Here is a 25,644-nt window from a genome sequence, read left to right on the forward strand (position 1 = left end):
GAGAGAGAGAGAGAGAGAGAGAGAGAGAGAGAGAGAGAGAGAGAGAGGCTAAAGGTGTCAAAGGCGGTGGAAATCTCCAGGGACCTTGACCCCTTGAGCAGAAAATGAAAGAAACCCCTGGTTTTGATTTCAGAGAAATGCCATTTGTCATCAGCCCAGGAAAAGGAAATTTTTCTCTTCAAAGACCACCACGGGCTTCCTGGGGTTGCCCCCCTCAGAGCCTGCTGGGAGGATCTGAGTCACACACACCTAGTCTTTGCTGTGGTCCAGAGGACAAGGGTCAGTCTCACAGAGTAAGTGAGGCTTGATGCACTAAGCCGGGGGAAAGGGAAGAGGCTTGGCCTTCTCCCTTCTGCTTCAAATTCTGTGTCTCTATCCTTATACTTCTGAGGTATCAGAAATGCTCTCCAGCTACTCTATGCTATGGCCACCTCTAGGACGCAGAACTAATAGCAGCTGAATGCTGTGTTGTACTCACAGACCACTTCCTCATGCATGATACTTCATCTTCACCCCCGCCTCTGGAGGAGACCTTGATACTGGATGCATGAGGTGACTGAGGGATGGATGACTTGCCCAAGGTGACTCAAGTAGTAAATGGCAGAGACAAGGCTTAGACTCTGACTATCCCAAAGTCCCTGTCACCACAGGTTCACATCTTTGACTATAAGGAACTCACAAGTGCGTTAGAGTGAGGAGGCAAGGCAGTCTGGGTTGTTAAAAGCAGATCTGTAGTCTCTCTTACAGGTCTTAAGCAGAGACAGAGTAAAGCCACACCCCTCTGGGGGACTGTTGCAGACTGATACTTGGGATGACTGAGGACAGGGGCGGGGCTAGCTGGGGTGGTGGGCAGGAGCCCCAAGAGCAGTAGAGAGCACGCGGTGCCAGGAGGCAGCTACAGAGGTGAGTTCCCCTCTCCCCCTCACCCCCACCATGCTGTTTACTCATGGAGGGTCTGCACAGAGCTAGGCCTGTTAGATGCTAAGACTCCTAGGCTATCTCTCTTTCTGTCTCGGGCTCCAGTATTCTGGGCCACCTGTGCCATGACGGTTTTGATGTGTGATTAAACTCTTGATTTGTTGGGCATTTTCTGAGTCTTCATTTTCTGGCTTACGAAAAACATAACTCAAACCATTCTTGGTCCCCACTGTGAGAGGAACTGGCTTCCCCTCTCCAGTCTCCTTTTACTCTCTTTGACTTCCTCAGGCGTCAAAGCCTTCTCTAAAGCTCCTGTGTGGCTCCCCTAACTCACTGGATGACAGTCTCTGCTCTTTTCTAATTCCTTCTCCGAGGGTGTGTTCTAGAAGCTTCAGTCTTGCAGAGACAACTGGGTGACGCCCTAGAGTCTGCTCTCCTGCCATGGGAGCTGTCTGATGCTTTCTCCAGCTTTCTGGGGTCACAGTGGGGGAGGACCCAAAAGCTTTCTGAGCTCCCTCCTGAGATCACATCTCACTCCATTCATAAACGCCAGGTTTTATGCACAGTGAGGAAAAGGCCAGGATGCTTAGAGGCTTTCCCTGCAAAAGAGCCTGGGGAAGCCAAAACCTTTCTTAAGCTGGGAGTTTGTGACCTATAGCAGCCCTAAACCTACTACCTGATACCTCTGCTAACTGCCTGGCTATAGCTCGTCAGGCCCCAGACCTGACCCCTGGCCCAGTGTGCATTCTCCTAGTGTGGCATCCCCACAGCTGGCCTTTGGCTTAGTTCATTTGATTCATTCAGGACAGATAGAACCAATCTGAGCCCACTCAACCCTCTCTCCCTTCCCCTCCACAGGCCTGAGAGTATGCGGCTTCTCCCTCCCCTTTCTTCCATGGACCATCCATTGTGGCTTTCTTCTCAGAGCTTGTGAGACTGGTAGACTAGGCAGGAACAATGCCCCAGACCCCCACAAGACTAATCAGCCCCTATGGCTCTGATAGGTTGGTACAGTTAGCTGCTAGGCTCCGGCCAGCACTGTGTGACACCCTGATCACCGTCGGGGGCCTGGAGTTCCCTGCTCACAGCCTAGTGCTGGCAGGTGCGAGCTCCCGGCTGGGTTGCCGGGGCAGGTGGGCTCTGGTTGAAGGCATAAGCCCTTCCACCTTCGCTCAGCTTCTGACCTTTGTGTATGGACAGAGTGTAGAGCTACAGCCTGGGGAGCTGGGGGACCTGGAGGAGGCAGCCAGAGCCTTGGGGGTACAGGCCTTGGAAGAGGCCTGCAAGAGAGCTCAAAGGGGCAAGAGAGATGATGAGCTGCATCCAGGACTGAAGAGGCACCAGCAGTCAGAGTTGATGAGGGGTTCTGAGAGAGGACTGGGGGGTCCTGGAGAGAAACAGAAACCAGAGGGTTTTAGGAGTGACGAGAGAGAACAGGAGATGTCACACAGGCACGAAGCGCCTGGAGAGAGCCCTGAGATGGCAGGAGTGACTAGGATGATGAGCACAGAGGAGGCGCTCAGTTCAGCCCCCGTGGGCTACAGGGGAGCAGAAACAAAGCAAGCAGAGGTCATGGAAGGTATGGCGAGCCACAGGGGCTCTGAGGAGAGTCTTCGTGGGTGTCCTGGTCCACTTTCCCCACCAGGTTCCCTCCTAACTAGCCTCATTCCCAGGCCCTGGTGGGCTGAAGCCCCTTGGTTGGGGGAGGGCCAACCTGCCTTGTGGAGCATCTTGTTGTGGCCGTCCAGATATGGCGTTCCCTTCTCCCATAGTACCCCCATCACTGCGGCCTGGCAGGTCTGGCCTCAAGATGAGAGGTGAGTGAAGGGCTTAAAGGAGAACATGTAGGCAGGGAGGGAGTGGCTCCAGAGAGGCAGCAGTGATGGGCAGAAGGGTACCACATCTCTTATGCTCATTGTACGTTTCCTGAGTTAGAGACAACAAACTCTTCTCATCACAAGACAGGCCAGAGCTGGTTAGGTTCTCAGGCTTTGCCAAGGCTGTAATTCTTCTCTACCCAGGATCCCACTGTCCCTGAGCCACTCCAAAGGTCTCTGGAGTCAGAATCAGCTGGCTTCCTCTAGCCCCACTCCAGGTAAGCCCCTCAGTATTCCACACAGGGCTTCTGCCCAGCAGCTGGGCTCCAGGAGTCCAGCCTTAGCAGGGCCGCTGCCTCACTCTGTTTCCAGGATCTTTTCCCCAGGGCACTAAAAACTCAGCCCTTGGGAGATAGAAGAGTCTGGGCAAGGGTACACAGGTAAGTAGGGTGAGAACTGCTGCCTCCCCTCACCGAAGCTTTTAACGTCTTGTTTGGACACTGTATTGATTCAACCTCAGGGATTCTGGGTCACGGCATTTCTCTGTCCACACAGGCACACTGGCCACCTGTGTGAGTCAAGAACGCACATTGACCTGCCCATCTCACCAACACCCTCCTTTACCCTCACCTGCTCGCTCTCGGCCCTATTCTTGCTCTGTCTGTGGAAAGCGGTTTTCACTCAAGCATCAGATGGAGACACATTACCGAGTCCACACAGGTATGGGCATCCTGCCCAGTGTGAATTTGTCTTTTAAGTTTCCATCGCTGGTCTGCCAGCTCCTCCCTTGCCCTGTCGCTCGATGCACCCCTAGCTTGGACAGCCTTCGCCCATTTCTTCCTTCTCTGGCTTTCTCCTCCACCTGTAGGAGAGAAGCCCTTCTCCTGTAGCCTCTGTCCTCAGCGCTCCCGGGATTTCTCTGCCATGACCAAGCACCTGAGGACACATGGGGCTGCTCCCTATCGCTGCCCTCTGTGCAGGGCTGGCTGCTCTAGCCAGGCCTCCATGCAGGCGCACATGCGTGGCCACTCGCCCAGCCGGCTGCCGCCTGGATGGACCATACGCTCCACCTTCCTCTACTCTTCCTCGAGGCCAACACGGGCCTCCATCTCTCCCGGTAGTTCTGCCTCCTCCGCTGCCACCTGACCGGGTGTTGGTAGCTTCTCTGGCTTGACAAGACTCCAACCAAAGGATAGAATAAAAGGCAGAAGAGTTCAGCCGGCGGCGCCGTCGCTAGGGCGGCCTGGCAAATTTATCCGCAGAAGAGCTGCGGGACGGGAGCTACGAACCTTCTCCGGATGAGCGAGCTGCAGAAGCCTCGGCCAGCTGGCAAGTCCGAGTTAAGGACAATTAACCTGGTGAAGATTAGCTGGGGACTGTCAATTTCATCACTATAATAAAGTTTCCTGTGCCCTCCAGTCAAGATGAGTCCAGACTTTTCCTCTGCGCTAGGGGTTCCCACCCTTTCCCTGTAGCGGCCCCTGCTGGCCATTCACCGTAGGCTAAACAGAGGGTCACACTTTTCATTTCCGGGGGGCTTCGCATAATTCCCGAGGGCAGCACGCCGCAAAGGCGCTCCAGACCCTGCGGGAGGGGAAAGGTGGCTTTGAGGCTCCTCAAGACTCTGGTTCCTTCCACAGCAATCCACCGCGCGCGTAGTCTAGGGCTGGAGAGGAGCGCAGGCTCAAGTCCCGATTTCGACCACCCGTCTGCTCTCCTCTGAGTAAGGGATGGGAGACCAGCCTCCCCAGCATCTCCCCTCCGCGCCGGGCGATGCGGCTACTGGGTTGCGCTTGGAAGTGAGACTAACCCAGCACCACCGCCCTTCTTCCCTCAGCCCACGCCTAGAGCGGAAGCTAACTTCGTTTGCTGTGTGTCCGCCGGGTTCCCAGGGTCCGAAGCCAACGGTACCCTGGGAATGCTAGTCCATGCAGGTCGCTAGTTCCGACTAGAACAATGGGAGGAGTCTGAGCCGGGAACCACACCTCCTGGAGACCAGGAACTGGCTCTCCGGGTCTCTGTCGCCAACCCGGTATTCCCAGTTCTCGCGCCCCAGCTGTCGGCGGAAGGAGCAAGGCGGCTGGACTACATTTCCCAGAAGACCTTGCGCCTCCCGCTCTCAGGCCGCGACGCGGGGTCTGCTCTTCAGGTGCGGCTTGAGGGTGACGGCCGACCGGCCCAGGACTCCTGCTCCCGTGGTGCCCCGCGCGTGGCCAGCCCAGCCCCCGGCTCCTGCCCGCCCCACAGCGGCGCTGGTTGTTGTCGTGAGACGCAGCCGCCCCGCTTTGCCCCTCCTCTCCTCCCCTCCCCCCGGCCCTGCGCACGGGCCGCCCCTCCCCCCGCCTCCCCGGCCCCTCTCACGGTGCCAAGATGGCGGCGGCGGCGGGCGGCGGCAGTTGCCCCGGGCCTGGCTCCGCACGGGGCCGCTTCCCGGGCCGGCCGCGGGGTTCCGGTGGGGGCGGGGGCCGCGGCGGCCGAGGCAGCGGAGCCGAAAGAGTGCGGGTAGCCCTGCGGCGCGGCGGCGGCGCGGCGGGGCCGGGAGGAGCCGAGCCCGGGGAGGACACGGCCCTGCTCCGTTTGCTGGGTCTCCGCCGGGGCCTGCGCCGGCTCCGCCGCCTGTGGGCTGGTGCGCGCGTTCAGCGAGGCCGGGGCCGCGGCCGGGGCCGGGGCTGGGGCCCGAACCGAGGCAGCATGCCGGAGGAAGAGAGCAGTGACGGGGAATCCGAGGAGGAGGTGAGGCGGTCGGATGTGTCTCCAGCGCCGGGTGGGGCGGAGGCCAGGGGCTTGCAGGGCTCCGGGTAGCTCCGAAGGGGGTTGTGGACAAGCGGGATTCTCGGGGCTCCTGGAAATAAGCATGAAGGAAGCAGGCTGCGTGGAGCTCTCGGGTGGCTAGGGCCTTTGAAAGTGGTCAGAGAATCCCTGACTGCAGCTAGACGCCTGGGCTCCAGGCAAGCCCTGTCGGTGTCCTGAGCTGATCTTTCGCGGTAGCAGTGGCAGAGCAGGACAGGAGTGGGTGAGGAGGCCATAGGGATTGCATGCCGGACCAGTGGGAAGAGGCCATAGGGATTGCATGCCGGACCAGTGGGAAGAGGCCATAGGGATTGCATGCCGGACCAGTGGTGGTTGACAGCAGCAGCGTGGCCTTAACTCACCAAGGCTAGAGCCTCCTGGGCGCGTACTTACGGGCTGTCTTCTTGGCCTTTAAAACCCGCGACATATCCCTGGTTTCACCAGTACCCCAGTTGCTCTCTGGTGCTAAGGTGGAGTGGTGGAGGCTTCTTAGGCGCGGGTTGAAGAGGGGTAGAATGAATGCTGAGTCTGGAGTCTGGAGTGAGTGCAGTCATGGTTTTATCCCTCTCAACCTTTTGGAAAAGGCAGGAGGGAGTGGATTATATTGCTTAGGAGAGCTAGGTGTCCTCTGAGGCCTCAGAGTGGATTCTAATATGATAAACCATCTGCTCCACCTCTCGTCTCCCCCAACACTCCCCATTTAGGAGTGCCCTGCCAGGGTGTAAGTGGAGGACCTACTTTGTTTTAAGTTGGAATTAGCTCTCATTGTAATGCCTATTGCTTCACTTGAGGAGACCCTCTAGTGTTTCCTTCTGAACTGGTGAATTACTGATGGCTGTCCTGGTATGGTCTGGTTTGAGAATGTCTTGTGCCTTCATTCCTTCTGACCTTGCCTCAGTCTTTTAAGTTCTTTGATAACTAAGGAAGATTATGTTAAGATGGAAGCTAACATATCCACAGCACCTGAAGCCCAGGTGGAACCAGGGCTTTGGCACTGACTGCTGTTTCTCCCCTTCACCCTTGGTCCCCTAAATCAGGAGTTTCAGGGTTTTCATTCAGATGAAGATGTGGCCCCCAGTTCCCTGCGCTCTGCGCTTCGGTCCCAGCGAGGTGAGTGATGGGGAAACTCTACCTCTCTAGTGTTCTGGGTAGGTTCTTGCCCCTTGTGTTCAGCTAGTCGCCACCAGTTACTGAGTGTGTCCTGTGTTCAGTCTAAGGTAGCCTGGGCTGTGGGGGAAAACAGACCAGTAAGACTTAGTATCCTGACCTTCTGGGGTGCTTTCCTTAAGACTACAGGGCCAGCTTGACCCATCTCCCCACAACTGTTCTCCTTTTAGGTCGAGCCCCCCGGGGTCGGGGCCGCAAGCATAAGACGACCCCCCTTCCTCCTCGCCTAGCAGATGTGGCTCCTGTCCCCCCAAAGGCCCCTACTCGGAAACGGGGTGAGGAGGGCACAGAACGGATGGTGCAGGCACTGACTGAACTTCTCCGGCGGGCCCAAGCACCCCAACCCCCCCGGAGCCGGGCACGGGCACGTGAACCTTCTACTCCCCGTCGGTCTCGGGGAAGGCCCCCAGGACGGCCAGCTGGCCCCTGCCGGAAAAAGCAGCAAGCAGTAGTGGTAGCAGAGGCGGCTGTGACAATCCCTAAATCTGAGCCTCCGCCTCCTGTGGTTCCAATAAAGAACAAAGCTGGCAGTTGGAAATGCAAGGAGGGACCTGGTCCAGGACCTGGAACCCCCAAACGTGGAGGACAGCCTGGGAGAGGAGGCCGTGGAGGCAGGGGCAGAGGCCGAGGCGGACTTCCCCTTATGATCAAGTTTGTTTCCAAGGCCAAGAAAGTGAAGATGGGACAACTGTCCCAGGGACTAGAATCAGGTCAGGGTCATGGTCAACATGAGGAAAGCTGGCAGGATGCCCCCCAAAGAAGAGATGGAGATGAACAGGAAAGGGGCTCATGTAGAAAGAAGCAGGAGCAGAAACTGGAGGAGAAGGGAGAAGAGAAGGAAGAAAAAGAAGATGACAATGAGGGTGACAACAAGCAAGAGGAAGAGGAGGAGACTGAGAGAGCTGTGGCTGAGGAAGAAGAGATGGCAGCCGAGGAGAAGGAAGAGGCAGAGTGTCCGTCACCACCCTTGACTCCTCCCGTCCCTTCACCACCACCTCCTCTACCACCCTCTTCCACATCTCCGCCACCTCCAGCATCTCCTCTACCACCCCCAGTTTCTCCTCCTCCTCCACTCTCCCCTCCCCTATATCCAGCCCCAGAGAAGCAGGAAGAGTCTCCCCCTCCTGTCCCAGCTACATGCTCTAGGAAGAGGGGCAGGCCTCCCCTTACTCCTAGCCAGCGGGCAGAGCGGGAAGCTGCTCGCTCAGGACCAGAGGGCACTCTTTCTCCCACTCCAAACCCCAGCACCACCACAGGAAGCCCTTTGGAAGACAGTCCTACTGTGGTCCCCAAAAGTACCACCTTCTTAAAGAATATACGGCAATTTATTATGCCTGTGGTGAGTGCTCGCTCCTCCCGTGTTATCAAAACACCACGGCGATTTATGGACGAAGACCCTCCCAAACCTCCAAAGGTGGAGGCTTCTGTTGTTCGACCTCCTGTTGCAACCTCCCCACCTGCTCCCCAGGAACCAGTACCAGTCTCCTCTCCACCTCGTGTCCCAACTCCCCCATCTACCCCAGTCCCACTCCCTGAGAAGAGGCGGTCTATCCTAAGGGAACCCACATTTCGCTGGACTTCACTAACCCGGGAGCTGCCACCGCCTCCACCTGCTCCTCCACCAGCCCCGTCTCCACCACCTACTCCTGCCACTCCCTCCCGGAGGCCCCTGCTCCTTCGGGCCCCTCAGTTTACCCCAAGTGAAGCCCACCTGAAGATCTATGAATCGGTGCTTACCCCTCCTCCTCTTGGGGCTCTTGAAGCCCCTGAGCCAGAGCTGCCTCCTGCTGATGACTCTCCAGCTGAGCCTGAGCCCAGGGCCGTGGGGCGGACCAACCACCTCAGCTTGCCTCGTTTTGTCCCTGTGGTCACCACTCCGGTTAAGGTCGAGGTGTCCCCCCATGGAACTCCAGCTCAGAGCGAAGGGCAGCAGCTTCAGCTCCAGCAGCCCCCTCAAGCCTCGCAGACCCAGCTCCTACCCCAGGCACTACCACCACAGCAACCACAAGTGCAGCCACCTCCGTCTCCACAACATACGCCACAACTGGAAAAGACCCATGTTGCAAGTCTGGGTCCCCTGCCACTATCTGGGGTGGAGGAAAAAATGTTTAGCCTTCTTAAGAGAGCTAAGGTGCAGTTATTCAAGATCGACCAACAGCAACAGCAGAAGGTGGCAGCGTCGATGCCGGTGAGTGTGGTATTCTGAGCAGGTCCTGCACTCCGTCTGTCCAGCTGCCTCTCTAGATAGTGTTTAGCAGGACCACACAGGACCAGTTTCCCTCTTAGCTCCATGTGTTTGTACCCGGGTCCCATCCCGTCCCGTCCCTCTCCTGTCCCTGTTCCCGCTGGTCCTCGAGACGCAGCCCCTGACCCTGTTACTTTCCTCTGCCAGCCAAGCCCTGCAGTACCGACCGAGGAGGCTGTGGGGACTGTCAAACAGGCCCCAGACAGAGGCTGTGTCAGGTCTGAAGATGAAGCCATGGATGCTAAGAGAGAGCGAGCCTCGGTATGCAGTGAGAGGAGGGTCTTCTGAAGAAGGCTGGCCACAGGACCATATGGAGCCATTTCCCACATCTCTTCCTGGTTTTTCCTCTCCCAGGGCCCCGAGTCACCTGTACAAGGCCCCCGAATCAAACATGTCTGCCGTCATGCTGCTGTGGCCTTAGGTCAGGCTCGGGCCATGGTGCCTGAAGACGTACCCCGCCTCAGTGCCCTCCCTCTCCGGGATCGGCAGGACCTCGCCACTGAGGGTAGGGGACTTGTGTAGTGGGAGGCTTGAGGAAAAGTAAGGATTCTGCATGAGCAAGAGCACCAGGGAGCTGAGCAGAGGGATTGGATGGGGCTTAGGGGGCAGATGGGTTGTAGTGTTGCTAGGTCTCGACAAACCTGGTGTTAGTCACCTAGAGTAAGTGTGGAAATGCAGAGGAAAGTAGGGAAATGAGGTAGGATGCCTAGTGGCTTTGTGGCTCTTGTCTCCCCTCCATCTGCTGCAATAGATACGTCGTCAGCATCAGAGACTGAGAGTGTCCCTTCCCGATCCCAGCGGGAAAAGGTGGAATCTGCAGGGCCTGGGGGAGACTCGGAGCCTGCAGGGTCTGCAGGGGCCCTGACCCACACACCACGGCGGTCACTGCCATCCCACCATGGCAAGAAGATGAGAATGGCTCGTTGTGGGCACTGTCGGGGTTGTTTGCGTGTGCAGGACTGTGGCTCTTGTGTCAACTGCTTGGATAAACCTAAATTTGGGGGTCCCAACACTAAGAAGCAGTGCTGTGTGTAAGTAACTGGAGGGTAGCCTCTGGTCCCGCCTTGGGTAGTCAGGTCCCCTGGACCTCCCGTCCCAACCCCTCTTGTCCCAGCCAGAGCAGTGGGATTGGCATCCTTGTGGAGAGCTTCCTCTCTTCCCCCAGACCACCAGTCCCCTACCCTGGTGACGTGCTGCTCCCCTCCCCAGATACCGGAAGTGTGACAAGATAGAGGCTCGGAAGATGGAGCGGCTGGCAAAAAAAGGTAATAAGGTTTGAAGAGTGTTTCTTCACAAAGCCTTTTGTAGATAGTGGGGTGGCAGAAGCCATGCTTTCTTTGCTTTCCACTCGTGCCTTTGCATTGACACGTGTCCTTTTTCATCAGAGCTTAAACCTGTCCTGCATTCTTTCTTCTGTGCTGCATTTTCTGGCTTTCCTTTGTCCTGGTGCCCATGTCCCTGGCTGAGTTCAAATCCTACCAAGTCCCCTGTTCCCACAGGCCGGACGATAGTGAAGACGCTGTTGCCCTGGGATTCCGATGAATCTCCTGAGGCCTCCCCTGGTCCTCCAGGCCCACGCCGGGGGGCGGGAGCTGGGGGGCCCCGGGAGGAGGTGGGGGCCACTCCCGGGCCCGAGGAGCAGGACTCCCTCCTACTGCAGCGCAAGTCAGCCCGACGCTGCGTCAAACAGCGGCCCTCCTATGATGTCTTCGAGGACTCGGATGACTCAGAGCCCGGGGGTCCCCCTGCTCCGAGACGTCGCACCCCCAGAGAACATGGTATGTTCCCAGTTAAGTTTGTTTTATGACTCTTTTCCTTTTGGCCATTCTTGGGGTGGAATCCAGGGCCCTCTGTGTCTTAAGCTTAGAAGGGACAGGACTCGTCAGTCTGTCCAAGAGGGGAGAGGGGAGCTGGGAATGAAAGAGGAGGTCATTCTTGGGGAACACACACAGTTGGTGTGTTCCGTACTCATGGAAGGTTTTCCTTCTGAGCCCTGGTTAGAGGAAGCCTTGGGAACAAATGTAGGTGTAGATGGGTAGAGGACCGGGCGTAGGAAGGGTCAGCTGTCCTGTGTCCTGCCTAGAGCTGCCAGTGCTAGAACCTGAGGAGCAGAGCCGGCCCCGCAAACCCACCCTGCAGCCTGTGTTGCAGCTCAAGGCCCGAAGGCGCCCGGACAAGGTCAGCACGGCCCGCTCCGAGAACCCCAAGCCCTGTGTGAGGCATGGCTCCTGCTCTCCAGGAGCTACCTGGCAAGTCAGGGTGACGGGCACACCTGAGTGTCGTGGTGTGTCCTCACCAGAGGACAGGTCCTAAGGGATGAGGCAGGCCTTGCCTTTCTGGAAAGCCAAGTGGGATCTGGGGAAAAGGCAGGGCCTGGCAGGTTGGGGGAGGCCAGTGAGGAGAGGCGTCTGCAGAGGGGTGGGGTTGACATCTTTTGACAACCCCATGTCCTTCCGTAGGATGCTTTAGCCCCTGGCCCCTTTGCCTCTTTTCCCAATGGCTGGACTGGAAAGCAGAAGTCTCCTGATGGCGTGCACCGGGTCCGAGTGGATTTTAAGGTACAGAGTTGAGGGCCACTTGTAGAGCCTGTAGTGGAAGAAACTTCTTGATTGTGTTGAGAGTAACCCGGGCTTTCAACATGGATCTGACTTGTGTTCCTGACTGCTTTACAATCCCATGTCCTCTTTTCCCCCAGGAGGACTGCGACCTAGAGAACGTGTGGCTTATGGGTGGTCTCAGTGTGCTTACTTCTGTGCCAGGGGGGCCACCGATGGTGTGTCTGCTGTGTGCTAGCAAAGGCCTCCATGAGGTTGGTGCTTTGCTCTTTTTAAAAACAAACAAACAAACAAACAAACCCAAGAAGACAGTCCTGGCCTCCAAGTCTCCATTTGCCTTCCCTGACCTTGACCTCTCGGCCAGGGGTCATCTCCTGGCTGTCCAGCCTCATGCTGTCTGTCGTCTCCTTCCTCCTCCTAGTTGGTCTTTTGCCAAGTCTGCTGTGATCCTTTCCACCCCTTCTGTCTGGAGGAGGCCGAACGTCCCTTGCCTCAGCATCGTGACACCTGGTGCTGCAGGCGCTGCAAGTTCTGCCATGTCTGTGGGCGCAAAGGCCGAGGGTCCAAGGTGGGGCCCCGGCAGCCCTGGGCGGGTAGACGCCTGGGGAGGGAGAGGAGGGGAGGGGTATTCTTCTGCAGTCTGCTGTACACTCCTTTCTCTTCTGCTGCCCTTCAGCACCTCCTGGAATGTGAACGTTGTCGCCATGCGTACCACCCAGCCTGCCTGGGACCTAGCTACCCAACCCGGGCCACACGTAGACGGCGCCACTGGGTGAGAGATGCGTCCACGTCCCTTGTTATTCTACTCGTTCCTCACCCTCAGAATTAACCTGACCAAAGCTCTCATAAAGATGTGAGGGCTGCCCACCACTCTGAGACTGCCTGGCAGCATTCCCTTGTACAGTGTGCACATAGGCAAGCTATAGACGGACACGTCTCTAGGAGCTCGTGGGCTCAGGACCCCAGCCGCATACTTTCCCCTCCCCCCTCTCACCATCATTCCTTGTACTGGTCCCTCTTCCTCTGTTTCCTTCTACCCACCCTCCGTGTCTCACCTGTCCGCCTGCTTCAGCCTGATGTCCGGCTTTCTTCTACCCCGCCTCCCCAGGTCTGCTCAGCCTGTGTGCGATGTAGGAGCTGTGGGGCAACTCCAGGCAAGAGCTGGGACGTCGAGTGGTCTGGAGACTACAGCCTCTGCCCCAGGTGCACCGAGCTCCATGAGAAAGGTGGGACCTGGCAGGAGAACAGGGCTTGGGGGACTGTGGTAGAGTGGGCCAGGCTCTGGATGAGGGACTCATTCATGGCCTCCAGCACCAAAAGGAAGAGATTCTACTAGCTTTCTACCTTTGAGCTGCAGAACTTTTCCTTTGATTCAATACTGTTCAACCAAAGTCCTGCAGTGTACAGATAATGAGCCCAGAGCAGAGCCCTCTGGGAGTAGCGCAGGTACAGGGTTTGGGAACATACTCCTTCCTGTACGATCCCTCCTGGAAGGACCCCAAGTTCCCACGGAACAGCACTGTCTCTGTTTGTTCACCCGTACAACGCCTTTTCTTTCGGAAGATGTCGGGGCTACAGAGAAAACAGGCTTCGTCCACAAACAACTTTTTGGACTGAAGGGTGTCGGGAGAAGACAGCTTATGTAGCTGTCAGGCGATTTGTACAGCCTCGGCACAGGGCTCGGGCATCGATGAGTCCTGGCTGCTCTGACTTCGCCTTTACCGTCTCCCCAGGGAACTACTGCCCCATTTGCACACGCTGCTATGAAGACAACGACTACGAGAGCAAGATGATGCAGTGTGCACAGTGTGACCACTGGGTGCACGCCAAGTGTGAAGGGCTCTCGGGTGAGATTATTACCTAAGAGGGACCCTATCCCCACCACAGGCCTATAGGGTGACGTATATACTAACTGTCCTTGGGCCTTGGGGGCTTCAGGGAGCCCTTACGTCTTTCCAATTGTTGTGTCTTTTGTCATTTGCTGTTCTAGATGAAGACTACGAGATCCTTTCTGGACTGCCAGACTCGGTGTTGTACACATGTGGGCCATGTGCTGGGGCAACACAGCCCCGCTGGCGAGAGGCCCTGAGTGGGGCCCTGCAGGGAGGCCTGCGTCAGGTGCTCCAGGGCCTGTTGAGCTCGAAGGTGGCGGGCCCTTTGCTGCTGTGCACCCAGGTCTGGAGGGCCCTGAGGTAGGGTGGGTGGACTTGGGCTCAGCCCTAGCCCTTCTGACTCCCCACCCCCATTTGCAGTGTGGGCAGGACGGGAAGCAGCTCCACCCAGGACCCTGTGATTTACAAGCTGTGGGACAGCGCTTTGAGGAAGGTCACTATAAGTCTGTGGTGAGTAGGACATGGGAAGGAGCAGGTGGCTGCCGTGAGCAGAGTCGGACTGGGGTTGAAGTTAAGGGCTCAGACACTTAAGAAACTCGTCTACATACAGCACAGCTTCATGGAAGATGTGGTGCCCATCTTGATGAGGCATTCGGAAGAAGGAGAGCCCCCGGAGCGCCGGGCTGGAAGCCAGATGAAAGGACTCCTCCTGAAGGTGAGTGCTGGGGCGGTGCCCAAAGGCTGACTTGAGTGTTGGTGGCTGTGGGGAGTGGGGGAAGAATGTGTCCTTCAGACCCTGCCCTCATCTTTTCTTGAGGGAAGACAGCCCTTCTCATCCTGTTAACCCATTTCCCAGCTGCTAGAGTCTGCGTTCTGCTGGTTCGACGCCCATGACCCTAAGTACTGGCGACGGAGTACACGGCTGCCAAAGTGAGCAGGGCTGAGTAGCTGGAGGGGGGCCAAGGAGTGAGGTCAAACGCAAGGGCACTTGGGATTCCAGGAATGAGGCTGGGATAAGGGGAAGGTTCGGGTCAGGGGTTGAGAAGAGGATGGTGGAGCCAGGGTGAGCTTTTCTCAGTACTTGTAGACTAGCAAAGATGGACGTGTGTAGTTGGCTCTATTTTTGCTTCTACTTTTTGAAGGCATTTGGGGAGCTCCTGTTGGGGAGGTTAGACAGGCACTGATGGCCCAGGTGGTCAGAGTGGTGACATGGAAGCTCAAGAGGTTATGGGAGCCTAGATATGTAAGAGGAGAAAGTATCCTGGAAGGGGTGAGATCTGAACTGACATGTAATATTCCGGGAGCATGGAGAAAACAGCACATGTAACTGACACAGGAGCTTGGCTTCTTTCAGAGAGGGGGTGGGGAGAGAAGAAAGAGAGAAGGGAGGGGAAGGGAGAGGGGCGAGAGAGAGATCCATGTGAGAAAGGAAGAAAGGAGTTGGGTTGTGTTAAGGCTTCTCTCATGGGTCGACTCCAGCTGAGTTGCTGTTGTTGAGCACATCAGGTGTTAACCCTGTCTCCACAGTGGAGTCCTCCCCAATGCAGTGCTGCCTCCATCCTTGGACCATGTCTATGCTCAGTGGAGACAACAGGAATCGGAGACCCCAGAGTCTGGACAACCTCCAGGGGATCCTTCAGCAGGTAATGGAAGCAAGGGCTGGACCCGGGTTGCTGTGCCATGCTCTCGATTCTGACTCTTAGATTTATGTTCCCATACCCTCTGCAGCTTTCCAGAGCAAGGACCCAGCTGCTTTCTCACATCTGGATGACCCTCGTCAGTGTGCACTCTGTCTCAAGTATGGGGACGCTGACTCTAAGGTAAAGACTACCGCACAGAGCTCTAGGTTGTGGGACCTGGTCCTGGGAACTTGCCAGCATGCCACTCCTCTTCTGCCCACAGGAGGCAGGGCGGCTCCTGTACATTGGGCAAAATGAGTGGACACATGTCAATTGTGCCATTTGGTCAGCTGAAGTGTTTGAAGAGAATGATGGCTCCCTCAAGAACGTCCATGCTGCTGTCGCACGTGGGAGGCAGATGGTAAGGGCATGGGCTCAGAAAGGCGGGTATCCCTTGGGGTCACAGGTTGGCACTTCCCTCAGTGTGGAACTAAACTAATCCTTTATTAAATGTTGATCTTTGGACGTGTCCTTCCATTCCACTGCTAGTCCTTGTTACTCTTATTGTGGTGCTGGGAATTGAAGTCAGGGCCTCACATATGCTAGGCAAGTGTTCTACCACTGAGCACTGTTATATTCTCAGCACCCCGACCCACATACCCCCTTTTTTGAGACAATGACTCCTGAGCCCTTGTTGGCCAGGTACTCATCTGTGGTCCAATCTAGTTTCAAACGTAATCTTCCTGCTTCTGCTTCCCAAGTGCTGGGATTGTAGGTGTGTGCCCTGAGTCTGGCTCCCTTGGTGCCTATTTGGTTGTCTCAAGACTTTGGCACTGGGCTGGAGAAATGGCTCAGCCAGCAGTTAAGAGTACCCTCTGCTCTTCGTAGAGGTCCTGAGTTCAATTCCTAGCAACCACATGGGGGCTCACAACCATCTGTAATGGGATCCGATGCCCTCTTCTGGTGTGTCTGAGGATAGCTACAGTGTACTCACATACATGAACAAACATACATTAAACATACATTAAACAAACAAACAACCTTGGCACTGATGACTGCAGCACCTTTTCTCTAGCTAGATCTAGCCTATATCCCAAAAGATAAGATTTACACACCTTGTCTCCGGTCCCTCTGTAGGACACCTTCCATACAGTGTTGTCTTTCTTTCACTAGGCAGTCTCCTTGACTCAGTCAGCTTCAGAATCCATTCTCAGGCAGGCATGACTCACACCTTAGTGTCAGTACTCTGGGAGGCAGAAGCAGGATGATCTCTTGTGTCTTGTGAGTTTGAGGCTAGCCTGGTCTACAGAGTGAGTTTCAGGACAGCCAGGGCCGTGTAGAAAAACCCTGTCTCAAAAAGGGAAGAAAGAATCCTTCCTCACTGTGTGTTCCTTGGTGGAGTCCTGGAGAAGACCCTACCCTTGGCAGGAGCTGTTAGAACAACTAGTGTGAAGAAGGTGGCAAGTACCAGTCAGTAAGAGCTGATAGCTTTCTCCAGGCCTTGCTGTATGTTTCTGAGGTAGTTTGGGTGTGCTCCTGGCCCTGGGCATAACTAGAGAAGGGGTTTCCCTTCCTACCTAGGCTGTGTAGGGTGCTAGACCAGCCAGGGCCCGTGCAGTGTTATCAGCGATGCAGAGTCACGTGGTTCTCACCTCAGCCATCCCTTCCTCCCACAGCGCTGTGAGCTCTGCCTCAAGCCTGGAGCCACAGTTGGCTGCTGCCTGTCCTCATGTCTCAGCAACTTCCACTTCATGTGTGCCCGGGCCAGCTACTGCATCTTCCAGGATGACAAGAAGGTTTTCTGCCAGAAACACACAGACCTCCTAGATGGCAAGGTGGGCCAGGATGCTTGCTGGGGATCCACTGCCCACTCCCCTGTCATCTCTGGCTTCCCTAGGGTCATATAGGCGAAGCCCTTGACTGCCTACAGAGCTTTGCCCTCACACTCTCCAACCCTCTGCCAATCCAGCAACCCCCGTTTGCTTCCTGCCTCCCAGGAGATCGTGACCCCTGATGGTTTTGATGTTCTTCGGAGAGTCTATGTGGACTTTGAGGGCATCAACTTCAAGCGAAAGTTCTTGACGGGACTTGAACCAGATGTCATCAACGTGCTCATTGGTAAGCTTCCTGCTGCTCTCTTGCGTACTGCCTGACGTCACCTGGCCTGCCCTACTTGACCTCTCCTTTGTACCCTAGGCTCCATCCGAATCAACTCCCTGGGCACCCTGTCTGATCTCTCAGACTGTGAGGGTCGGCTCTTCCCCATTGGCTACCAGTGAGCACTCCAGGGCTGAGGAGGGGAGGGACTCCAGGGCTGGATGTTGTTTCCTGGTTTCCCTAACCGTCTTGTTGCACATGTCTGCTCCAGGTGCTCCCGCCTGTACTGGAGCACGGTGGATGCTCGGAGGCGCTGCTGGTATCGGTGCCGGATCCTAGAGTACCGCCCCTGGGGGCCGAGGGAGGAGCCAGCTCACCTGGAAGCAGCAGAAGAGAACCAGACCATTGTGCATAGCCCAACCCCTTCCTCAGGTAGCACTTGGGTACTGCCTCATCCCCTTCTCCAAATGGGGACCTCACAAAACTGTTTGCCCACCTCCATACCTCCATGTGTGAGAAACCTGAGGATGCACTTAGTCTTTACTCTCTTGTAAATGACAGGAGCAGTGGTAGTTAGCTGTGGAGCAAGCCGCAGGGGCTGTGCTCTGCATGTCACAGGAAGTGAGGGGAGAGCACCAGGCTACCAGCCAGAGGGAACAGGAATGCTCACAGCTGCCTTCCTGAGGCCTGTGTGCTCTTGTAATGTTTGGTCGGTCTTGTTGAATATAGATTCTGCTGCATTATGTCCAAGGGAAATAAATGATTTATATCTACAATAACAGTGGCACAGTCAGGATTTGGGCCTACATGTGCTTATCTCCCAGACTTTGTATACATGAACTTACAGAGGCCAGGGGTGTCAGATCCCCTAGAGCTGAGTGGTTGTAAGCCACTTGACATGGTTGCTGGGGCACGGGTTGGGGGGATTTGGTACAGGGCCCTCAATCTCCCTTGTTCTTGCCTTTTCAGAGCCCCTCAATCATGATGACCTGCCAGATACAGATCCCCTGATCCCTGGAGATCCTGTACACCACTCACCCATTCAGAGTCTGGATCCCCCACTTCGGACAGATTCAAGCAATGGCCCTCCTCCCACCCCCCGCTCCTTCTCAGGGGCTCGAATCAAAGTGCCCAACTACTCACCATCTCGGAGGCCCTTAGGGGGTGTCTCATTTGGTCCTCTGCCCTCCCCAGGTAAGCACAATGGTAGAGCAGTGGTAGTGTTCATCTTTAATCCCAGCACTTGGGAAGCAGAGGCAGTTGGATCTCTTGAGGGTTCAAGGCCAGCCAGGGCTACAGAGAAACCCTGCCTTTAAAAAAAAAAAAAAAAAAAAGTAGAGCTAGCTAGGAGACCTGGAGTTGCTGACTGAAACTTTTTCCCTCTCACAGGAAGTCCATCTTCTCTGACCCACCACATCCCCACCGTGGGAGACTCGGACTTTCCAGCTCCCCCGAGACGAACTCGGCGTCCTAGCCCTCTGGCCACCAGGCCACCACCATCCCGGAGGACCTCCTCTCCTCTCAGAACTTCCCCTCAGCTCAGGGTGCCCCTGTCTACCTCAGTCACAGCCCTTACACCTACCTCAGGGGAGCTGGCTCCCCCTGACCTGGCCCCATCTCCCCTACCACCCTCTGAAGACCTGGGCCCAGACTTTGAAGACATGGAGGTGGTGTCAGGACTAAGTGCTGCTGACCTGGACTTTGCAGCCAGCCTGCTGGGGACTGAGCCCTTCCAGGAAGAGATTGTGGCTGCTGGGGCAGTGGGGAGCAGCCAGGGAGGCCCAGGGGACAGCTCAGAGGAGGAGGCCAGCCCTACTACTCGCTATGTCCATTTCCCTGTGACAGTGGTGTCTGGCCCTGCCCTGGCCCCTAGCTCCCTTGCTGGAGCGCCCCGAATTGAGCAGCTGGACGGAGTGGATGATGGCACAGACAGTGAGGCCGAGGCTGTCCAGCAACCCCGGGGACAGGAAACTCCTCCTTCAGGACCAGGAGTGGGCCGAGGAGGGGTCCTCGGAGCAGCAGGCGACAGAGCCCGGCCTCCAGAAGACCTGCCTTCAGAAATTGTGGATTTTGTGTTGAAGAACCTAGGGGGTCCTGGGGAGGGGGCTGCTGGCCCCAGAGAGGACTCTATCCCCTCAGCACCTCCCTTGGCTAATGGCAGCCAGCCCCCTCAAAGCTTGTCCACTAGCACAGCTGACCCCACCCGGACATTTGCCTGGCTCCCTGGAGCTCCAGGGGTCCGGGTATTGAGTCTGGGTCCTGCCCCAGAACCCCCTAAACCTGCCACATCCAAGATCATCCTTGTCAACAAGCTGGGGCAAGTATTTGTGAAGATGGCAGGGGAGGGCGAACCCGTCGCACCTCCAGTAAAGCAGCCGCCTCTTCCCCCTATCATCCCCCCAACAGCCCCCACCTCCTGGACTCTGCCCCCAGGACCCCTGCTCAGTGTGTTACCAGTGGTAGGGGTAGGAGTGGTCCGGCCTGCCCCACCCCCACCTCCACCCCCACTAACACTGGTGTTTAGCAGTGGGCCCCCCAGCCCACCACGCCAGGCCATCCGTGTCAAGAGGGTATCCACCTTCTCTGGCCGGTCCCCTCCAGTTCCTCCCCCAAACAAAGCTCCCCGGCTGGATGAGGATGGAGAGTCCTTGGAGGATACCCCTCCTGTACCAGGGATCAGTGGCAGTGGGTGAGTGTGGGTCTCAGGCTGGGCTGGCGGCCTGTGGAGGCAGACAGGAGCATGACGACACGAGCTTTCTGTGCCTCTCTTCAGGTTCAGTCGCGTTCGGATGAAAACGCCCACCGTACGTGGAGTTCTGGACCTGAACAATCCTGGGGAACACCCTGAGGAGGAAAGCCCCGGGTGAGTGACCGGGTCCCCTCCCTGGAGGCTCTGGACAAACCCTCCCCCAGGAATATTTGCCTCCTGACGGATCTTTCTTGACAGGCGCCCCCAGGACCGGTGTCCTTTGCTGCCACTCCCAGAAGCTCCTTCCCGGGCCCTTGATGGTTCCTCAGACCTATTGTTTGAGTCCCAGTGGCATCACTACTCAGGTAGAGACCAGCTTTGCTTCTCACTGCCTCCTTGTGCTTGGCCTGGTGGTGACTGACAGAACGTGAATTGGTTCACTCAGAACACAGTACACACCAGGGGCTAATTGGGTTCATTCTCTAACACTAGAAAACAACAACAAAAGACCCAAGATACACTCAATAGGTAGAAATCCAAGGCTATGTGCTAGAGTTACACACTGTTAGGGAGCTCCTGGACTCGGGACAGCAGAGTCGGTGTCAGACATCAGTATTTGGGAGGTGGTGGCACACGCTTTACAACCAGCACTTTGGGAAAAGGCCAGCCTAGAGGTGGAGTTCCAGGATAGCCAGTGCTACGTAGAGAAACCTGTCTCAAAACCACCAAAAAGGAAATTAGATTTAGTAATGCATTTTTGGAGCTGTAGGCTGAGCCAGATTTGATTCAGATTCCGGGATAGTCTGGGCTACATAGTGAGACCCTGTCTCACAACAGAAGGAAACAAAACACCAAGGACAAACAACACCTCTGTGTACAGGCTCAGTTGGCTGAGCTTTGGGCCGCTATAGGATGGGATCAGAGTGTTCGTGTCTCACAAAGCCAAAAGGTCAGGGTCACCCAGAGAGGCTGGAGCCCTAGAACCCAAGCGAGGGGCAGGAAGTGTAGGAAGATTAGAAAGGGGTGGTGTTCTGGGGCCAGGAATGGAGTTGTCAGCAGTTCACCTGCCACAGCGAGCCATCAGACCAGGCCTGTGAGGCCTGGATTGGCAGAGGGCATGAGCAGGTGGCATGGGGCGGGTAGGATGTTGAAGATAGTGGTTGGTGAGGAGCCAGAGCAGCACCCAGGCAGCTAGCCAAGAAGTTGAGCTAAGGATCAGGAGGAGGTCGGGCGGCAGTCAGAGAGCTTGAGGCTATGAGGGCTGCAACTTCAAAGCTGTGGAGGGGGAGGGTGCTGGTTGAGCAACAGGGCATGGGAGAAGAGTGACTGACTTTGAGCAGGTGACTCCTGGGATGGGAGGAAGATCTGGCAGATGTGCCTTCAGGTGAGTCACAGGGGGTGCTCTCATGGCTTTGTCTGCTAGACCGAGACTAGAAGTGAGGTTCTCGGTTGGCCTCTGGGGTCACTCTTGTGGAGCCGTTGAGTAATGTAGCAGGCAGACTGGGTTTGCAGTGACCCAGTCCTACCCCAGTGTTCGGGTTCTCTGAGTACGTGGAGGTAGGCTCTGAGCACCACATTGGAGCCAGGTGGACTAAGGCTGCTTAGCTGAGAGGCTTTGGTCTGGCTGGTGTTGAGGTGTGATGGTGATGATTACAGACATACTTCTGTTCATGGGGACCCAGACATGTCCACTCTGCAGCTCAGGTTAGATAAACAGTGTGAGAAAGAATATGGGGAAGGGGTTTTTAGCTGTCCCTGTCTATTCTGTAGATGAAGCGAGGAGGAGGGGAAGGCCTTGGGGCCTGGCGATGAACTGACCTCTGTGGCAGAGTCAGGGTTGTCTGACTAGAGGGTGGTGGACAGGCTGGCAAGAGAAAGGCTGTGGTGACTGGTGGAGCGTGTGGGTCTTGTTCCTATGTCATGTTCCACCCCTACCCTAGAGACAGTGGCTGGCCTTGGTGTCCACTGCAGGTGCTGGTGGCAGCATCTGTTCTCCAGCTTCCCTCCTCGAACTACTTGCTTCCAGGACCCCACGCTTTGCTCTCACCTCTGCTCATGCCTCGTTTCGCCCTTCCAGCGTGTGTGTCCCAGGCCCCTGGGCCTTGTGTTTATGTCGCTCCCCCAACCTGCTTTCTGGGAGGCTCTGAATCCCGTCTGTGTCCTTCAGGACTGCATTATTCCCTGCAGCCCGGCCTTGCTCCTGTACTTGGCTCCTGCTTCCTGCACCTTGTTGTCCCCTCTGTCAAGTTGCAAGAGGATATCCTCTGAGAGACAGCTCAGTTAGCATGCTCCAAATAGTCCTTGTCCTATGGCAGTTGGTGGCACTCTTACTGTGTCTAAGGCCCACACCTCAGGGTTGCCCTTACCCGTCTCACAGTGAACGCGAGTGCCACATCAGGAGTCCTGCTGCTTTGTCTTTATAACTTGTGACTCCTGAAGGTGGTGTACATCTGTATGATCCCAGCTAATCTTGAGTCGGAGAGGTCTTGTGAATCCAGAAGTTCAAGGCCAACCAGGATAATGTAGTGAGACTCTGTCTTAACAAAACTGAATAAATACAGACAGTCCAAGAAGTCCCTAAAATAGTTTATAACCTTCCTAACACCGTGTGACCTTTTAATACAGTTCTGTATGTTGTGGTGACCTCCAGCCATAAAGTTACTTTGTTGCTTCTTCATAACTAATTTGCTAATGTTATGAATTACGTAAATATGTAACATGCCCCCCTCAAAGGGATTACAAGCCACAGGTTGAGAACCGCTGGTCTGTAATAAATATTGTAAGTGTACTTGCATGTGTCCAAGTCTATACATTTTAAATTGTGTAAGACTTTAGTGTGTTTTCAGCTGAGGTATGAATTTGTGCTAGAATGTTTTCCTAGCACATTCAAGGCTCTGCCTTCAATTCTAGTACTCCCCTAATTATTTATTTGTTTAACTGTATAGAAGTAATTCTCCAATATCTATAGAGTCTGTTTCAGGGACAAAATAATTATAGGCTGTATATGGTGGGCTAGCTTTCATTGAGCTGGCAGAGCCCAGGCCTTCATGGTTTCATGCAGCTGCTCTATGGTGGAAAAGTTTTTCCAGGCCCCTTAGAACATTCAAATCAATGCCATAGGACTCACTCGGTAATTGAAGCAGGAAGAAGCCCATCTGTCTCCTGTATGTTTGCGCCAAGGGGTAGGAGGGATGGATGTCAGCCGGGAATCAGGGGCAGTGGGTCTGTTTTGTTTTGTTTTTTTCTTCCCCCTTTTGTTTTGAGACAAGGCGCATCTATGTAGCCCTGGCTGTCCTGGAACTCACTAAGTAGACCCAACTGGCCTCAAACTCACAGAGATCTACCTAGCTTTGCCTCTGGAATGCTGTGATTAAATGCATGCACCGCTTGCCTGGCAGCAGTGGCTTTTGAGTCCAGGAAGGTGATCGTCTCCTACTTTTTTTACCTTCCCCATGGAAGCAGGTGAGGCCTCAAGCTCTGAGGAAGAGCCTCCATCCCCAGAGGACAAAGAAAACCAGGTTCCGAAACGAGCTGGTCCGCACCTGCGCTTTGAGATCAGCAGCGATGATGGCTTCAGTGTGGAGGCAGAGAGCTTGGAGGGTGAGTTGGGGATAACAGAAGCAGTAACAGTCGGGGAGAGTGTTTATACTTCATCCTGACTTCTGGCTCCTCATTCCAGGGGCATGGAGAACTCTGATTGAGAAAGTGCAGGAAGCTCGAGGGCACGCACGGCTCAGGCATCTTTCCTTTAGTGGTAAGTATCCCCGGGAACCCTGGGAGCAAGGGCCAGGTGGGCCCTCCGTGTGATTGCTGTGTCCCTCCCGTCCTGTCCTCAGGAATGAGTGGAGCGCGGCTCCTGGGCATCCACCACGATGCTGTCATCTTCCTGGCAGAGCAGCTGCCTGGGGCCCAGCACTGTCAGCACTATAAGTTCCGCTACCACCAGCAGGGAGAGGGCCAGGAGGAGCCACCTCTGAATCCCCATGGGGCTGCTCGCGCTGAGGTCTATCTCCGGTCAGTGGCTGGGGAGCACGGGGGTGGGAATTAAGTGTAGAAAGATTGAAACAGAGACACTAGGCTACGGCAAAAATGATCTGTAGACTTCATGCCAGAAGAGTAGACCCCACCCATCTTCTGTTCTGCTGTCTTCAGCCCCTTGGTGATACTATCAGAGAACAGCTAGGCAGCATCTCTTTGAAGGAATGGCTGTGACCCTTTCCTTTTCACTTGCAGGAAGTGTACCTTTGACATGTTCAACTTCCTGGCCTCCCAGCACAGGGTGCTCCCTGAGGGAGCCACCTGTGATGAAGAAGAGGATGAGGTGCAGCTTCGGTCCACCAGGTATGCAGAGCAAGTTGGGGTACAGGGCATGGTCTGAAAGTATCCTAAAGGGGGGGTGACTGACTGTTCCTGGATACCAGCTTACTTTTTGGTATTTTGTTCCCTACCAGACGTGCCACCAGCCTGGAGCTTCCTATGGCCATGCGTTTTCGTCATCTCAAAAAGACATCCAAAGAGGCTGTGGGCGTCTACAGGTTAGTGGGGTTGGGGGGGGGTGCCCCTTGGGTGGACAGATAGGTGACATGATGAGGAGTTGCCTGGTGTCTGTCCCCCTGCCCCCTGAGTTCCCTGTGGTCTGTTCTGCCCCGCAGATCAGCTATCCATGGACGAGGCCTGTTCTGTAAACGCAACATCGATGCTGGTGAGATGGTCATTGAGTACTCTGGTATCGTCATTCGCTCTGTGCTGACTGACAAGCGGGAGAAGTTCTATGATGGGAAGGTAAGGGCATAAGGGCTTGAGGTGAGTGGATGCGGCCTGACCTTGACAGAGAGCTAATGCCTTCGTCCCGTTCTGTAGGGTATTGGGTGCTACATGTTCCGCATGGATGACTTCGATGTGGTGGACGCCACCATGCACGGCAATGCTGCTCGATTCATCAACCACTCGTGTGAGCCCAACTGCTTCTCTCGCGTCATCCATGTGGAAGGTCAGAAACACATTGTCATCTTTGCCTTGCGCCGCATCCTGCGAGGTGAGGAGCTCACCTATGACTACAAGTTTCCCATCGAGGATGCCAGCAACAAGCTGCCCTGCAACTGTGGCGCCAAACGCTGCCGTCGCTTCCTTAACTGAGGCCATGGCTGCCCCAGACTCCTCATGTGCCCGCTGCCCTCTCACCCTGGCCTGTGGCTTCCTAGTCTCAGCATCTCACTCCTACCTTCCTGTTGATGGTGGGTGTGGGCGTGTAGTGGGCAGGGGTCCTGCCTTCACCCCTCCTGCCCACCCAGCCATTGCCTCCCTCCTCCTTCCCTGGGGACCCAGGATGTAGATATTGTACAAAGGTTTCTAAATCCCTTCTTTTCTATGCACTTTTTTATTTAAGAGGGCGGGGTCCCAGGTGGGAATCCCCCCCACAATAAAGTCTGTCAACGTTTGGAGAGGTGGTCTTTCTGTGATTTTATGACTGTGGTGGTTGTGTTTGTGCATGCTCACTAGTGTGTGTGTGTGTGCCATCTCATGCCCACAGAGGTCAGGGACAGTTTCAGAAGTCAGTTCCAGAAATCTGAGGTCCAAAAGCTCGTGTGACGTGACTTTGCCCAGTGAGCCGTCTTGTCAACCGTGGTTGGTTGATCTGTATGGTGCTGGAGGCAGGTGGGAGCTCCCACTTCCTGTAACCATTGTAATCAAGGAAGCACTAATAAGGCCAGATTTGGTGGGGCAGGTCTAGGAATACTGACCTATTTGCATATCATGTATGAGATCCACAGCACACAGACTGACAAGGTGATGTGCACTTGGTAAGTAAAGGCAGGAAGAAGAAGCAGGTTCTAGATTCTAGTTCAAAGTCATCTTCAGTTTCATAGAGGGTTCAAGGTCAGCCTGGGCTACGTGAGATCCAGCCTCAAAGTCAG

The 25,644-nt window shown here is 55.6% G+C and overlaps 2 protein-coding genes across 3 annotated transcripts; both read left to right on the top strand.

Moving 5' to 3' along the window:
- The first annotated feature begins 1,367 nt into the window (after positions 1–1,367).
- Positions 1,368–4,158, top strand: Zbtb32 (zinc finger and BTB domain containing 32). Its single transcript, XM_028787671.1, is given in 6 exon segments — positions 1,368–2,735; positions 2,940–3,013; positions 3,108–3,125; positions 3,128–3,175; positions 3,291–3,455; positions 3,604–4,158. Coding segments are annotated over 6 exon segments (1,443 nt in total). The 5' UTR covers positions 1,368–1,875; the 3' UTR covers positions 3,882–4,158.
- A 944-nt stretch (positions 4,159–5,102) lies between these two features.
- On the top strand, positions 5,103–25,170 carry Kmt2b (lysine methyltransferase 2B). Of its 2 annotated transcripts, none has more exons than XM_028787568.1 (37): positions 5,103–5,468; positions 6,563–6,635; positions 6,863–8,880; positions 9,085–9,198; positions 9,292–9,442; positions 9,689–9,968; positions 10,147–10,202; positions 10,437–10,715; positions 11,021–11,115; positions 11,397–11,495; positions 11,633–11,746; positions 11,914–12,060; positions 12,169–12,264; positions 12,601–12,718; positions 13,226–13,339; positions 13,483–13,667; positions 13,745–13,834; positions 13,935–14,039; positions 14,181–14,254; positions 14,852–14,967; positions 15,053–15,144; positions 15,227–15,364; positions 16,620–16,778; positions 16,941–17,061; positions 17,140–17,218; positions 17,312–17,472; positions 18,010–18,234; positions 18,430–19,729; positions 19,814–19,903; positions 19,988–20,094; positions 23,189–23,329; positions 23,409–23,483; positions 23,566–23,743; positions 23,963–24,070; positions 24,181–24,264; positions 24,382–24,511; positions 24,590–25,170. In XM_028787568.1, exons 1-37 carry the CDS (start codon positions 5,106–5,108, stop codon positions 24,863–24,865), a joined length of 8,151 nt encoding a protein of 2,716 aa, XP_028643401.1. In that variant the 5' UTR covers positions 5,103–5,105; the 3' UTR covers positions 24,866–25,170. The 2 variants fall into 2 exon arrangements, with proteins under 2 accessions (XP_028643401.1, XP_028643402.1); XM_028787569.1 differs by having other exon boundaries at positions 5,106–5,468; positions 23,192–23,329; positions 24,590–24,865.
- The last annotated feature ends 474 nt before the right edge of the window (positions 25,171–25,644 follow it).

This window comes from Grammomys surdaster, unplaced genomic scaffold, assembly GCF_004785775.1.
Source record: "Grammomys surdaster isolate TR1022 unplaced genomic scaffold, NIH_TR_1.0 125671, whole genome shotgun sequence".
NCBI lineage: Eukaryota > Metazoa > Chordata > Mammalia > Rodentia > Muridae > Grammomys > Grammomys surdaster.